General features: G+C 48.9%; 1 protein-coding gene across 1 annotated transcript in view; it reads left to right on the top strand.

Moving 5' to 3' along the window:
• The window catches only part of LOC119395612 (activated CDC42 kinase 1), a 97,458-nt gene that overhangs the window by 5,042 nt on the left and 75,103 nt on the right, over positions 1–17,313 (top strand). The window contains exon 2 of the mRNA XM_037662595.2: positions 5,352–5,678. Within this exon, the coding sequence (XP_037518523.1) occupies positions 5,352–5,678 (327 nt within the window). The remainder of the gene's footprint in view (positions 1–5,351; positions 5,679–17,313) is intronic.

Raw genomic sequence — 17,313 nt, forward strand, 5'->3', positions numbered from 1 at the left:
AATGAAAATATTCGTGTCAGTATCCCTTTAAGCCTATTTTGACGACAACATTTACGTCAAAACACAGGGACAAAGGACAGAAACACAAGGACGAGCGCTTTCTAAACAACGGGTTTATTTTTCTGAAAGAACCCACAGCTCTATTGATATCGGTGCTTTGACCTATGCTAAAATTATCCCCAGCCATCAGTTTATGCAACCCACAAATAAAAAATAAGTGCTTCAAGAGCGTTGGAGGGCCTCTTTACGCGGGAGCTCCTACAGTGCACCACCGGCTCTGAAACGCAGCATAAATTACGGCTCCTATCTTTGGAGCAATGTGGTGACAGCAAGCTGAATTTGGCTGCTTTGTTGCATGACACAATTACTTGCAGTTAGTCCATCACTCTTAGCATCTGCCAACAGCTCTTTCTGCGGTGCCTACCGATGCAGGTATTTTAAGTGCCTCACCAGCTGCAATATCTATTGAAGCCCCTGCAACAATGGTTTCACTACCTGTGATGGCTTTATCAACTGCTGTGATGCACCAGTTTCCAATTGACAGCAGTGCCTTGATGACCTTCTCACAGCTTGCTGCGCTAGTGGACGAACTGACCTTACAGTACTGCGCTGAGATGTGAACAATCGCTGGCCGCATCATCAGTCGCAAAAATGATGGAAGTCCCGCTTTGTCTGCTGGTGTCACCTCAGATACGATCGGGCCATTGTCAGCATTTCTACATTGAGCTGCCTATTCAATGTCATCAACCTTGTCATGAAAGCTCAGTACCTCGTAGACACTGGTGTGAAAATTTCATGGACTGTAGCATACTTCTGCATGACATGCCTTTTGTCACTGCTGTCAACAGTTCTACGATCGAAATGTACAGCCGAAAATTGGCCACTCTAAAGATGCATAAGAGTTGATATCTGAGGTTAAGAGTGACTTGAAGAAAAGCCAGCAAAAGCACGGGAAAGAGGCACACGGCGTTGTGTGCCTCTTTCTGGTGCTTTTGCTGGTTTTTCTTCAAGTCACTCGTAACCTCAGATGCAGATTTTGGTGGCTGCATATCGTTGCTAACATCTGTGGGCCGATTGTTGGCCAACTGGGTAAAAAAAAACACGGCTGATCCCTCTGTCATAGGAATCGGTATAACACGAAAGTGAAATGTGTCTTCACAGACGTAGTTGAGTGTTTGTTGTGCATTGTTTTTGGTGCAAGGGCGAAGGAATGAATGCTATAGCAACAAATTGTAATGTCACGCGAAGAACGGCAAGCAGCTCAAAACTTTCAAGTTGCTGCTCAAGCAGAAAGGATGCACGTAAAGAACATACACAGGATGAGTGCGAACTAACAACTGTCACAGCTCGACAATGGAGTGCTGTGTGTCTTTAGGATGGCTGAGCCTCCATTTTGGCAGAGAGAACTTAGCACTGAAAAAATGTACTCATATATATATGAAGAGAAGGAAGCCACAATGTCCCACCTCTGTGGCAGATCGCTGCCCAAACACAAAGGAGGACGCACGAAACGAACGCACAATTATACACATGATGAGCGCGAACTAACCGTCACAGTTATAACTTATATGTGTGTAAGCAGCGTGCTTCTTTCGCAAAAGCGGCCGCTGCAGTGAGTGAAGTGACCTTCGTGCTCTCTGTAGCTTCAACGCAACCCTGCAGTGAGAGAACAAGACATACAAACCACCGCCATGATGAGATAAGCGCGCACGAGCGACCACGCCCTGTAGAGGCACACGCTCATCGCAACGCCTGTGGCCTTTTGAGCTGTTCGCGCCATCTCGCTAGTGATAACGATAGCACGCTGAAGTGCCACTGATCTCTGAGTACCGCTACCGGCAATTGGTGTATATAATAGCTTGCCGTTAGTATGGTGAAGAACGTGCCGCCTGTGGCTGAGTCGTTTCACGCCTCGCGCTGCGGAATGAGGGGTCGTTGGTTCGACTCCCGGTGATGGAACTTTTTCATCTAGTTTTTTCTTTGCCATCTGTTAGTCCATATATTTTATAACGTCACATCCTTCACGGAAATACATCAGTGGAGCCGTGGTGGACCCCAGCATAAAACATTTTCATGTTAAAATGTTAACGTCGTCGAAGCTAGGGAGCGTTTGCGCGAGAGTTGAAAAAAGAGCGCAGGAGAGGCAGGCCGCTGACAGCACTGAAGGTTGCACCATGAAGCACTCTAAGCGATTCACTGAATGCGCGAGCGGAGTGGTGTACGCCATCCCTTTGTCATGTGGTGGTGCGTACATTGGGCAGACGGGTCGTTGTCTCAACGTCCGTCTAAGGGAGCACGCTAGCTCTCTGAAAGGCACACCATCTACGCATCTTTCCCTCCATTGCCGGCAGTGCGGATGCGCAGCCGAGCTAAACAAAACCACCGTGATGATGAGGCACAGGGACCAGCGCACGCGTGAAATAGCTGAAGCGTTTGAAATTATAAAAGCAAGAGACAGATGCGTGAGCCAGCCTTCAATCGCTCTCACGGAGGCTGAGATTACCTATCTACAGCATACGTGAGTATACATGCCTGGTGGGGGATAAGATTTTCTGTTTGGTTTTTGTGGCTTTTTTGTTTTCTGTTTTTTTTGTGCTTATATATGACACGTTTCTTCCATTAAAATTTCAGTTGTTAGACAGCGCTTGTGTCGTGTACTTCCTTGTGTTTTTCGTGTTCCATTTTTTTGCGCTGAACATGGCGAGAACGTCGTCAACCTTCGCCACTGCTGCTTTATTGACTGACGAGTGCACACTCTTTCACCAGCTATCCCACCAGGATTGTCCCATAGTGCACACTTCACGTCACCAACACGTAGGAATAGAATACACACTCGAGCTTGTCCACATGTCCATCAAAGTCACTTCTTCCTCCATGGTGGAGTCTAAGCACACAAATAAGCGCTAGCATGTCCAGTGCTCGTGCGATAATCAGCCCACATGGTAGCTGTTGTTTTGCACCATTGTTGAATGCTTGGGACTTGGCTTGTTATGGTATCTAACGAAAGCGAGAGCCTGCACTGTGACAGCATTTGACCCCCAATTCTGGTGCCATAGAGCGCAGGCCGACTGTCATGTCTCACTTGCTGACCAGTGTACAATCTCCAATGGAGTGCTGTGTGTCTTTAGGATGGCTGAGCCTCCATTTTGGCAGAGAGAACTTAGCACTGAAAAAATGTACTCATATATATATGAAGAGAAGGAAGCCACCATGTCCCACCTCTGTGGCAGTCCCTGAAACTCTGGGTAGCCTCGACTGTCGAAATGGACACATTTGCAGATACTAATAGGATATGCAGTGGGAATGTCCCGGCTCGGGATGTCAAATGCGCAGCACTGAAGGAAGGAAGCACACAGAAAGGTCTTTTTATGACAGCGGGAGGGGGGGGGGGGGGGCAAAAAAACTGCACACGCAGATGTGCAAATGACAGGTACAAATGATCTTAATGTCACTGAACACAAAGTGGCCTCAGTTTAAGCTTTAAAAATGTCTTTAATCCTATCTGGCAGGATATGCTCGAGTACCAGTAAGCAATGTTTACAAGTCGCTGACCAATCACCACCTCCAGTACTTGAAGGTGGTTTGGAGGTCCTTGTCATAGGTTTTTGTAGGATGCCAACAGCAGTGTGGGCACCTTTCAGCGCCATTGGATATGAAGACCTGTTGGTGCTGACCTGCACACACTTGTTTTTTTCTTTTACTTCAGCTTTTCGACACACAACCTGCCCAACTGAAACTGAAGCCTTTCAATTTCATGCTGTGTCCTTCACTAATTTTTAGCTAACGCCGGTAAATTTCATTTGGGCACTGTAACTGCAGCAAAGGTATGCGCTCATACCTTTGCCATTGCTCATGCTGATATGCCTACTAGTGTCTCGAGGAAACCACTGCTCTGACCTTGTCGCTGTGATGTGCACATTTTGCCCGACTCTGTCGTGTTGCTTTTTCGATGGAAGCGAAAATGCTTGAGGTACTTAGATTTAGGTGCACGTTAAAGAACCCCAGGGGTCAAAATTTCCCAAGCCCTCCACTACGGCGTCCCTCATAATGGTGGTTTTGGTATGTTGAACCCCAACAAATAATATGTGTCATGTTGCTTTGATTGCCATTCCTTAATGTAGGGCTGTATGAGAAACAACGATGTTGTTACAAAGACCAATTGTCATTCTAGCCAGGCCTTTCGCGCATTTTAGGGGCGAAGCTCCTTAAGGCGGCACCCGTTCGTCCCTCGTAGTCGTAGTCGTAGTCGTAGTGCGTAACCAGTCTTACGCTTTGACCTCCAAGGTGGTGCCGGTGGGAGATTTTTCCTGTGCGTTGTTGAACAATAAAAAATTCGCAGCGGTAGCTAAAAGCCGACTTCTTCTGTCTCTCATTCCCATTAGCAGCCATTCTTTACCTCCAAGGTAGTGCTTGGTGAGATTTCTCCTGTGCGTGATTAAACAATAAAAATTTTGTTCAAAACGCCGTTGATTGATGAAATAAACCAACGAAAGACGCCAGATGTTTTGTAAAAGCAAAACGAAAGAACGCCAGATGTTTCTAAAGCAAAACGAAAAGACGCCAGCTGCTTAACGAAAGATGCCAGATGTTTTCTAAAGCAATGGTTTTCTAAACAATGAAAATTCACAGCGTACATGTAAAATTAAAGTGAGCTGCAAGTCGTCATAACTCATCGAACCTTTAGTATAAACGCGCCCGATCTCACGTCGGTGATGATGTACTGGGCAGAATTCACGGAAGATTCACGGTTTACCGATGAACCTCCGCAGCTTCGCCCACTCATCATCATTCACTCCGTGGATATGCTGTGATTTTTGTTTTCTACGACACTTTCCATGCCTTGATATTTAACGGCACCAAAACAATGTACGTGCTGCTGTAGCTACATTACCATACAGCTGACACATGCGGAAAAGCAACTGATGATAACATCTCATGCTCACAACGATGGCAAATTGCTGTAATTGTAGAACAAGGCTCCCATGGGAGGAGCACGGTGTAACAATCGGCTTTATGTTGCAGCAATTCCATGGCTGTGGATGAAATGTCCTTTACTATCAAATTGTGTATTAATCATTGCTGTGCCTCTTACTGTCACATGGTGCTAAACCTTTTGACATCCACTGCTGTGACTGGATGTGGCAGAGGGAAAAAAGGCTTGCGCAGCACATTCAAGAAGACCTTATTCGGCGTTTCGCCCTGAAAATGCTTGTAAGAGAATGCCCATCCTGAATGAATGACATAGGTCACTCGTGGCTTGTGAATTGAGCCTCGGTTACTGTAATGGGCTCCGTTATGCTCCTATATGTGATGCCTTATGGGCTGTCAATGGAGCAGTCGACTGCATGCAGGTACCATTCCCATGGTGTGCCCCAGAGAGCCTCAAGTCGCGCCACTTCTCGCATGCCAGCGACACGTGGATGTTTGGGGTGACCCTGTGGGAGACATTCAGCTTTGGCCAAGAGCCCTGGGTCGGGCTGAGTGGTGCTCAGATCCTACAGCGCATCGACCAGCTTGGCGAGCGGCTGCCCCAGCCCGAGGCATGTCCCGGGGATGTCTACCAGCTGATGCTTCAGTGCTGGGCACACGCACCGGCTGACCGGCCCACATTTCCCGCACTCAAGGACTTCCTTCTCGAGGCACGGCCACCTGTGCTGCGTGTGCTGCGAACCGTGCAGGTAGGTGGTTCCCAGGACGTTCCCACCCACAACTCATCCTTGTTGGTGGCAAATTGTAAGTCTTACTTGCTCAAAATAGCTGGGGGGCTATTTTGTAAGTGTTCTACGACAGAACAGAATGAGCTGCACGGGATTGGTCGAGGCTCGTCTGACGGTCAGACATGAGAATAGCAACTGGAAACGGCAGTGCTGTCAATCATTTTGGCAAAGAATGGGCACAGAATGGTCGGAGGCACCATTCCGTGCGATAGAACAGAGTTAGAACGGCCTCCGGACAACTTGGATTGGATCAAAACGCAAGCGCTGAAACCTGAGAATCAAATTATCCTGCTTTGTGTCTGGCTTACTTCAATCCCATGCCGATAGTTTACGAATATCGCAACCAGCCCCCCCACCACCGAACGACTTGTCAAATTGCGACACTACCTAGCGTCCACTCAAGACATTAACACAAATAAATTGTTAATGTCATCATGCTCTTCAATTTCAAGCTTTGAAAAACAGTGCCGGCCAATATTGATCTTCAGCTGTAACACTTCTCTATTTCTTCATGCGTTGAAAACATTTCTGAGCTCACCTATTGGCTGTTTTCTCTCTCTCGTGACGTTTTGTTTCGTTCTGTCACAGAACGCTTACAAAATGGACCCCTGAAGGTCAACAGGTGCACGGGAGCCATAGGATCAAAGATACCCATGAGCACTGACGCTCAAGGTGAAACGATTCAGGAAACAAATGTAGAATCAACACGCATCACCAAGCACTGCAGCATTGCATGTGTTCCTACCTGCTCATCTTTCCTGGGGCTGTTTTACTGCCACAAGGTCCATGGTCTCACAATAACCTGATAGTTTATCATCATGTACTGAACAGTGTACAAACATCTGTGACACCTGGCTAAGCTGCAAAAGATCTGTTACAATCAGATTGAAACGAGGAAGCGCTCACAACTCATTTCCAGTAGTGCATGGAACACATAGTACGCACAAGAAAATGAAGAAATGCCCGACTTCTTGTTTGCTTGTTATAACTTCTAGTTCATCGAATTATACATATCAACACACATTATTTTTTTGTTTTTCTGTCAGGGCCAGTGACGCCATGCTTATGCGTGCGCCATTCTATTTTTCTATGTTTGCAGCTTTGATTGTTAATCTGGTCATCTTGTCGGATGAATGGCTAAGCACTGTTATGTTTTCAAAACATGGAACGCATCCACAATCTGTGCAGTGTAATCATAGATGGCCGAAAATGCAGAGTTGTTACAATAGTGCTGTTTGAGTTCAAGCACCTGCCAGTCTGGCCAACATATGCTTGACCGCCTGCTGCCACAGTCTTTTTTCCTTGAGGTCATGGGAAGGGCAGTGCAAGTAGGGCTTTTCGAGCCACACCGTCCCATGGCGTGCTTTGTATTGCCTCTGCAAAAGCCATTGCAGGATAGCCATTAGCTTGCCTTAGTAGTAGTCTGTCTTCTGGCCTGTGCCTGATTGCCAAAACAAAAGGAAGTGATCTGTTTCAATTACTGGCTTTCCTATTTACTTGGTTGTCTCCTTCTTTGTTCAGCATTTTCATTATGTTTCAGATTTTATTTGTTTTTCTTCAAGTGTCAGTACCTATAAGTGTGTCAGAGCATTGGAACTGATGAACAGTCCGTGCTGGCATGGAACATAGCACCAGCACCTCTACCAGCTGGGGTGATTGGGAGGCCAGCAGTGTAGGCAGGAACTTCAGTGTGGGAAGTTCATCCTGCATTCTCTCCCATAGTTATGAGGACTTTTCTGCCAGAGAGGTGGGTTTTGAGGGGATGCTCTGCAAGTGTAGCAAACACTGTAATCGAGGTAGTCGTTACTCGGAGGAGTAAGCTTGCTGATGCCATTAATATAGACCAAGCAGGAGCACCCTTGCGAGGGGAATGTTTTTATGACAACGCTCAGTCGTGCTTGCGACATTTCTTTTTCTCGTTTGGTTCGATGGATTTGTTGGAAGGCATACACATTAAAGGGGCCCTGCAACACCTTTCTTAGTTATATTGGAATAGTCTCATTATTGACGTATGACTCTTCACGAGTCATATGCCGCAAAAATTTTTCGAATCCGTCAAGTATACGTGGTGTTACCAAATTATAGAGATCACGTTCCGCAGCTTTCTCCCTCAACTCAACGCCGCGAGCGCACGGAAAGCTGCGCGGGGCATGAAGGGAGGGAGGGCGGAGGGGCGAGGAGGCGCCGAAGAGTTTTTTTCTTCATTTTTTTCTCTCTGGCGTCTCGGCGCAACCACGTGGTCTGTGGCGCCACTTCCGGTCGGCTTGCGTGGCCGTCGTCGAGCGAAGCTCATCGCACCGTGTATCGCGCGTGCTTGAAAACTGCGAGTCGGTCTGGTAATGTTGGGTGTGCATCTCGAACTGCCGTAGTGTTTTCATCGCTCTGCCAACCATGGACGCAAACTTGCGTGCGCGTTTGGAACGAATGACAGCTGAGATGGGTTTCGACCCACACTCCGATACACCGCCTCGTCGCACTGCTCGCGCTTGAATCGTATTCAACACGGCAAAGCTGCGTGCACCCTTCTCCCAGTGGCGGTACTTCGATGCTGTTTGCTCTTCGAATGCGGGCGCACAGTGAGTGCGGGCTGACAACAAAGAACTAAAGACTAGAAGAAAGGATCGTGGGGCATCGGGCCGGCGCGGACCTATCCCCCGGCTGTCTGCACCTACCGTGAAAATACGAGTCTGCTTGGTTGCTGTGTCGCGGTTTCTCGGGAACCTGAGACTACGGGGAGGATACGCCGAGGTACGGCTCGATGACATACTGAACAGACACCGAACACAGGTATCCTAAGCTAGCCGGCGCCAGCATTGTTATCGGAGAAATGCTGCACCGCTGCCTCGGTCGGTCGTGAGAACGTGCCGACGATGCAGTTTCCAGCTGACGAGGCAACACTCGAACGGCTGCCACTCTCAACGGCAACCGGCGATGGTCAAAAGCACAGAAATATTCACGATTTCGGCACTGCACATGGTGAAGAAAATGCAACAGCGCAACTACGAGCAGACGAGCTGTCGGTGAGACCGGAAATGCTAATATTAATGTTTGTTCGGTGTTTTAACGGCATAACACAATATAAACATACATATTATCTACTTATTGAACTCAAAATTAACAACGAAGGTAATAATGAGGGTGTTATCGTGATTATAACATCAGCCAATGGTGGAACTGCCGACACTCGCGTCATATATTGCGGACTAATACATCATTTGTCGAGAGAAGAGGGAGCGATTTTCAGCTGACTTTGATAATTTATTGTAAATTCCAGGCCGCTCGCTTCGCTATAATATTTGGCTCGCGTGTTCTCGGGAGCATCGACTACCGATTGGCAGCGCTTTTTGACCTTGCTCAAAAAGTGTTGCAGGGCCCCTTTAAATATGTTGTGAGGGCTTCAAATAAACTTGTGCAGCTCTCTGTAAGCACATTTTGAAGCAACGAATCAGCGAATTTGTTTTTTGTTATTCAATGGCATATGGTAGCTGGGACATTCGTTTCACATTCCTGAGCATTCTCTACCTATTGTCCTTTGTATGAGGCCACAGCCGTTTGAGGGCACAACAAATATCCACCTGAGACACCGGTGTTGGACACTTGCAAGGCATTGTCTGGTCGTCGAGCCTTCAGATGGGTTAGAAGAAAGGAGTTAAGATCTGTCCAGGCTGGTAGGAGGCTAGGCGTTTCCCACTACTAGGGATGCCTCTTCCTTATCGTCCGGAGACACCTTGCAACCAGGGAGGCCAACTTCCAAAAACAAAACTGTTTATGAGAAGCAAAAAGTCAAGATCAGATCATATCAACATATGACTATCCAGCGGCGGCCGATGCCCGGCTCGCGCTCTCCCCATTCACATACGCACCCGTTTATAAACACTCGCGATGTGGGGCGGAACCATTGTTTAAACTCCTCATTCAATTTCGACCAATGAGTGCGTCATATCGTATGATAGAAAAAGAGGCGGGGCACCTTTAGTGTACACGCCCCCTTTCGAGCCCGCCTTCCACGACACGTCATTGACGTAACACTGTGGGACACTTACAGCAGTGCCCCAGGGCTCTCCTGTTTACACTTGCGTACATTTCAGTGTAGCTGGCCTGGCACGGCGACATCACACGCGAACACAACACTGGTTCGAATGTTGCCAACAATGAACAAGTTATCTCGCCCTTCGCCCCACGCAATGTCAACGCGGGACCTCTTCTCACTGTTGTCCTTTTGAAGTCATAGACCCGCGCCGCCGAAGAGTCCGCTTTGTCGGCATCCAGGCCCCATTCAGACAATGAAGCTGCCGGCACCGGGAGGGTTCGGGCCACTGCATGTGGCGTGCCCACACGCGACGAGACGACCGCTGTACAGCTGGTCTGGCGCGGCGACATTGCTCGCAAACACACAAATTGGTCCGAGGATCGCCAACAATGCATACGCCACTTCGCCTTCCGCGCCGCGCAATCCATGGCCCGTGTTTCTTATCTCCCCCGAAGCCGCAAACGGCGCACGCCGTCGGGAAGGCTCTTTGTGCGCTCTCGTGCCCCTCCAGATGACACGGCGGATCGGCCGCGCGTCTTTGAAACTAATGGTTCTTTTACCGCAAAGCAGCAAACTCTCGGACCAAGTGAACAGTGGCGCGGTGCCGGCTGCGACAGATCCTCTAACAATCGGAGCACGTGTTCTGCGCACTGCCCGAGGGCTCACTCGAGCCAACGTTCGGCTTGGCGAACTTAACTCCTCCCCACCGAGAATGTTGTGGTACACTTGTTGTACACACAACAAATTATCAGAACATGTAATACACCATGACACTTTAACATTGAATAATTGAACACTAAAGACAATGTAATCACGAGATAACATGAAATGAATAGTGTACAAGAACGTTTGTTCCGCACCACACATCACCAACACACAAAAAGGTCTGCAGGTCAGGCCACCACCCTCTACATTCCTTGGCCCACCATGTCACACTCCCAGATGCCAACGCTAAGTTTGGGTTGACGAGACAGACCATGCATGGCGTCTGTAATAAGTAAGATCGGTCGGAAGGCGCACTATTTCGAAGTATGACGAAATGTAGTCCTTGCAGTACTTAAGCAAACCAGGTGCGCTACGAAGTTCTTTCTTCGTCACTGGTGCTTTAAAGGGGCCCTGCACCCATATTTTACCCTCCGATTTTTACATCGGAACGCGTTCCTTGTATCGTCCCGAGATGAATGCAAAAAGAATTTTGAAGATAGACGCATGGAAACGGAAGTTATTGAACTTACAAATTCAAAATAAAAGCAGACGACAGAAATTGGCGTACCCTTTCGTATTTCACTCGCCCAGTGACGTGTCACTGGAGTTTTGTCTGCTTCCAATCAAAACGCGACTTACATTTTGCCATACCGGAACCCCGCAGCACATGGTGGCCTTCTAGTCCCAAGCGGGCGCCGCTCCTTTTGACGTGCACACAATCAAGTTTACTCAACACAATGCTGGCAGGTGACATATACCAAAGATGACACCAGCAGTTGATGGTAGGTACGCAAACACACCTAGACACCTCGAGCACATGGAAAATCTGTGTAAGGCAGAAATGCAAAGCACAGTGTATTGATGAAGGCTGCGCCTTGAGTAGGCCGTTCGGCAGCGCCATCTGTGTCGCAGTTTCTGATAAGTTAAAATCAATGCACAAATTGGTGTCCTTTTCGCAGCTGTAACGAGCATTAAACACATTAAAATGAGTAAATTCCACATACTGAGTGTGTCGCAAGCGTGTACTATATATTATTTATTTCCCACCAATCAAAACGAACAGCATAAGTCACGCACGCTACCTCACTTCCTGTAACAGAAATTGTCATTGTACGACGCTGAAATCGGCGCAGAAACCCATTTCGGAAGCAAATTAAAATATCAAACGCTTCGTTCTCGCCGCTTTCGTTGGTGCCACAGCAGTCATCAAGACCCATAGAAAGCAAACGGCCGATAAAAACAACGTGCGTAATTGAGGGTGCAGGGCCCCTTTAAGCTGCTGAATAGCTTGAACCCGCCCTAGGTCCCACGAGTCCGACTCTGATTGCGCTACATGACTCACTTTTTTCACATTTCGCTGTGCAATGTTACTATTGGAAGGATTAACCGTAATCCTAACATCTTTAACAGCGCACAGCCTCTCATCTACATACTCCAGGAGTTCATCCCGCTTCTCACCAGAGTACACAGCAACCTCATTAGAAGGGTCTAGAACGTTGTCTACGCCAGCCAACTCCCCCTTCTCTACATTTCCTTGTCGCTTTGCCAACAATGGATCGGCCGTACCTTGCTCTGTAGAATTCAATGGAGACTCCTCTTTCCCTAGTCCCTTCGTCTTATCCTGCCCTGCACCCTCGGTTGACCCAACTACCAACACCAAAGCTCCGTTGTTGCCCTCCTTGCGTTGTGTTTCATCCTTCACTTGTGCTACCATCTTCGCGTGTTCGACAGCAAATTTCCTTTCATGCTTGAGTTTTTCGAAAGCATTGGGAGTTAGTAAAGCATCGACGTCTTGCGCTAACTCATCGGTAACAGCACACAGTGTCATCCGTTGCAGGTTCATACCACCATTTGTTGAGGGTAAACTGAGAGGTACCCGCACGAGGTCGGCTATGACCGTGTGCCCAAATGCTCCTCGTAAGCGTACCCTTCTACTGCGTTCTCTTTTCAATCGCTCCGGCAGTAGGCTCTTTCTCAGTATGGTTATGTCAGCCCCCGAGTCCAGACACGCCCTAAACAACCGCCCACCGCACACAACATCTACCGAAGCTAGTCTAGATTCCAAATCGGAGTCTCTGGGTCCCATTTTCTCCCTATTAAAGTCAAAAACGGCCCTTCCCGCGAACATCGTCTGCTGTGGCTCCTTGCCATTCTGCCATTCGGTCGCACCCTTCGGCTTAGCCTGAGGACAGTTCCACTGCACATGACCGAATTTCCCACATCCGTAGCATTTCGGCTGAGGGCGCGGCTCATTAATTTCCTGACTTTTATTCACGCTTTCGCTTGCCGCTCTTCGTGGCTTCGGTTCTGCCGTAATTGTAATCCCGGCGCCTCCTGTCTGACAGTACCCAGCTCTACTTTCTTCAAACTTTTCGGCAAGTTCAGCTACCTTCCTCGGCCTAAACCATTCGCCTGTTTCATGCTGGAGCACATAGGCACGTACCTCATGCGACAACATCTCTTTCACACGGTCAGAGATCATGAGCGCGCGAAGCTCTTCCAAAGTCTTTACGTTCCGGCTCCGCAAATAATAATCAAGGGTTATGTCTAATTGTGTGACGAACTGTCCCCAGCTCTCCTTGCCTTTCCGGCAGGCGTAAAACCTGCGCTTATACTCCTCGGGCGTCAGTTTTAATTCGGAGAGCACTAGCTCGCGGATTTCATTGTATGACAAAATTCTGTCCTCGGATTTGTTTGCAACGAGGGTCCTACTTTTCTCATTAAGGAAGGGTACAATGATAGCGCCTGCAGCATCCTGTGGAATGTCGCAGCTTCTGAGCATACTTTCCGCACTTTTGAACCACGCTGGCGCCAGGTCATCTGATTCAGGCATTGTGGGAAGTACTGCCCTTAAGTCCTTGGCATAGCTACTCATTTTTGCCCTCCGTCCACCTTCGCTCTCATGAACACCCTGTTCTTGCAGCCTTAACGTCTGAAGCTGAATTTGCATCCTAAGCATTTCTAGATCCAGCTCCTTCTCCCTGAGCCATATGACAGCATCCGGATCACTCGAGTCTAAAGTACTCCTATGCACTTCTGAAGCCTCTACGCTCACAAGATCTGTCTCGGTCAACACCGGTTCAGCGGTTATCTCTCCCGCTGCACGCTGCGTCTGTGCCCGCGTTTTAACCGACATGGTGCTCCCGGAGAAAATAGGGCAGGGCCTACCTGAGCTCATGCGCCGCAGCCACTTGGGGAGCCGTCCGCAGGTGACGCCTGTCGAAATCCTCCAACGTCGGGAGCCGAGAAGTCGCTAAGTCGATCCACCGGGTCTTTCACCGCGGTTCGTGGTCCTTCACCGTCGTAGTAGCGTCGCCGCTGCTAGTCGATACAGCAGGACCCGCACCTTTCAGTCGCCGATTCCTTGCCCGAAGACTGTGCTTGGGTGTCGTCACAGGAAGCTGGTCGGGGCCTCTACCTTTGATGACGCCGCGCAAAATCGAGCTTTGGCTCCAGGAACGGCTTCCAAGCAGAAATCACCAGATGTCGCCTGCCCTGATGCAGCAAGTCAGTCAGACGATCCTGGTCACGGCACCAGTTAAGATCTGTCCAGGCTGGTAGGAGGCTAGGCGTTTCCCACTACTAGGGATGCCTCTTCCTTATCGTCCGGAGACACCTTGCAACCAGGGAGGCCAACTTCCAAAAACAAAACTGTTTATTAGAAGCAAAAAGTCAAGATCAGATCATATCAACATATGACTATCCAGCGGCGGCCGATGCCCGGCTCGCGCTCTCCCCATTCACATACACACCCGTTTATAAACACTCGCGATGTGGGGCGGAACCATTGTTTAAACTCCTCATTCAATTTCGACCAATGAGTGCGTCATATCGTATGATAGAAAAAGAGGCGGGGCACCTTTAGTGTACACGCCCCCTTTCGAGCCCGCCTTCCACGACACGTCATTCACGTAACACTGTGGGACACTTACAGCAGTGCCCCAGGGCTCTCCTGTTTACACTTGTGTACATTTCAGTGTAGCTGGCCTGGCGCGGCGACATCACACGCGAACACAACACTGGTTCGAATGTTGCCAACAATGAACAAGTTATCTCGCCCTTCGCCCCACGCAATGTCAACGCGGGACCTCTTCTCACTGTTGTCCTTTTGAAGTCATAGACCCGCGCCGCCGAAGAGTCCGCTTTGTCGGCATCCAGGCCCCATTCAGACAATGAAGCTGCCGGCACCGGGAGGGTTCGGGCCACTGCATGTGGCGTGCCCACACGCGACGAGACGACCGCTGTACAGCTGGTCTGGCGCGGCGACATTGCTCGCAAACACACAAATTGGTCCGAGGATCGCCAACAATGCATACGCCACTTCGCCTTCCGCGCCGCGCAATCCATGGCCCGTGTTTCTTATCTCCCCCGAAGCCGCAAACGGCGCACGCCGTCGGGAAGGCTCTTTGTGCGCTCTCGTGCCCCTCCAGATGACACTGCGGATCGGCCGCGCATCTTTGAAACTAATGGTTCTTTTACCGCAAAGCAGCAAACTCTCGGACCAAGTGAACAGTGGCGCGGTGTCGGCTGTGACAGATCCTCTAACAATCGGAGCACGTGTTCTGCGCACTGCCCGAGGGCTCACTCGAGCCAACGTTCGGCTTGGCGAACTTAACTAAAGGTGTGTGCCTTTGCGGTGCCTGCTCTCAGAGCAGCTTGCCAGAATGTCAAGTTGACGCTTAAAGGGACACTAAAGGCAAATAACAATTTATGTCAGAGTGAAAGCTCAATGTATGGCAACGTCTAAAACGGCAATATTGTCAACAGCAGCGCCCTACTTACCGAGAAATTAAGCTAAATGTATCACACGATGAGCACCACGAGCGGGACATTTTGGAAATGATCCGGATGACGTGAGAGAGTCCTACTACAATTAATCACTCGTAATCAAACTAGCTGAAACAAAAGAAGAACCTTCCATGCTTCAAGAGACGTAATAAAATGCTGCTTGTTCATTTCTGTTTGATTCATGGAAAAAAGAACCTCTTTGGCGTTGCCACGGGGAATGGCGCGTGTGGTTCAAAGGTTCTGTTTTCGCCGAACTGCGCTTCACCCGGCGCCCTGCTTCGCTCACATGGTCGCGTCTCAGTCATAGTTTCGGTATCGCATACTGCCGCGGGTTTTTGCGCGCTTGTGAAAGTCGCTCTGACAGAAAGTTCGACAAAATGCTGCATGCATGGAATATTACTGGATGCCCGAATGGTGCACGCCGCCAGTGCACACCGCCGCACTGTAAATGTCAGCAACGTTGGGCACGGCAACAGTGACGTGAGAAAGGCCGCTTGCAGGCGGGTGATTTGAAATGCGCTAATGCGATGCGGACCACTAAAGCATGATTTTATTTCAAAGTAAGCACTTCCTTGGCACAGAAGTAGCACTACGAGGTTTCTGGACCGCTATTTCAACAATCAACGTCGACCTAATATTTGCCTTTAGTGTCCCTTTAAAGAGACTTGGATGCAGGCCTGAAGACACTGATGAGGAATGACAGTTGTTGCACTAGTGCAGCAAGCATTCTTGCAAGCCTCATCCAGATGCCGCTAAAGCCAGCAAGTCGGCCTCCCATTGCCACTGTGATGCAAATTCTCGTCCACGACTAAATCAACCCGAGCGCAGCCTTTGTGCAGTTTTCGCGACCGCGCCCCTTGCTTGCGCTTCAAATGTCCGGCTCAGCTCTCCATCTGCAAGTTTTGTGAACAGGTAAAGGTATTTTGTCAAAGTCTGTCGATCACGTAAGGCCAGACAGCCAAGTAAGTAGCTCTTGCCGTCGGTACAACCGCTATGGCAAAAGCTGTGGACGTAACTGTTGATGACTACACCGCTCAAGGATGACTCGGGAGCTGAACTGTCTGTGGCCCTGAGTGACCTTTCTGCAGAGTTGGCACGATTTGATGAGGTGGACAATCTGCCTGCATGTCCTGGGGCCCAGTTCTACTCAAGGGTGCCTGCCTTCTGGCCAGCAGTAGTGATGCTGCTACTTGAAGGTCACCAACAGGAGCAAGGCTCTGACTCGTCACTCCGTTTGTTGGCCTGCTATCACTAACTGTGAACTTCCACACAGGTCAGAACCTCCGATTTCATCATGGACATCTCTGAGAACTTGTTGACCTGTTCACACATTAAAGGGATGCTGAACAAAAATTGGAAAACATTGAAATTCTGCTCGGAAGATGTGACTGTTCTGATAAACGGAGTTTACTTCACGTATTTTTGAACAGTTGGCTGTATTTTTGGTGGATTGTCAGCGCACGGCGGCTGCACACAAGCACAAGCGGTGACGTCACATTCACCGAGGCGCATGCATGTGTTCCTCCACAAAAGCGCTGAGGCCCAGCCAGGAGCATTGTTCGTAGTGGGAGCTGAGCGGGTTGAGAGACGTGGGCGACGGCTGGCATTGTTAGCATGCCCGCCTCCGGTGTATGAAATTTCACCAAATGGCACCTCCTCTAGTTCACAGTACGGCTGCTAGACGTGGCAGTTTGTGAAATACGCATTCAATTCATTATTTTCCTCTGGTTGCTGCCTGAAATGAAGGTTGTGTCTATTGATTTCAATACCCGATCCTCCAATTTGGCTGAAAATATTGTTGGCAAGGATTTTGTTAAGTATCACTTTAAGGGCCAAGCATTTATTCCCGTGGTTGACTACCATAAGAACTGTGATATAGGTCCACCCCTGGCTTATAATTACTGCATATTAAAGGAGAGGAAAACAGCACATGGAATAGCCAAAGTATCAGAAGGAAAAAAGAGACTTTTTAGGGCTTGTTTTTCTTTGTTAGACACAATATTAATGAGAAGTAACAGACAGTAATGCCAAGGAAAGTATAGGGGATGTTATTTTTAGTAATTAGGATATAAA

This window comes from Rhipicephalus sanguineus, chromosome 6 (genome assembly GCF_013339695.2).
Source record: "Rhipicephalus sanguineus isolate Rsan-2018 chromosome 6, BIME_Rsan_1.4, whole genome shotgun sequence".
NCBI lineage: Eukaryota > Metazoa > Arthropoda > Arachnida > Ixodida > Ixodidae > Rhipicephalus > Rhipicephalus sanguineus.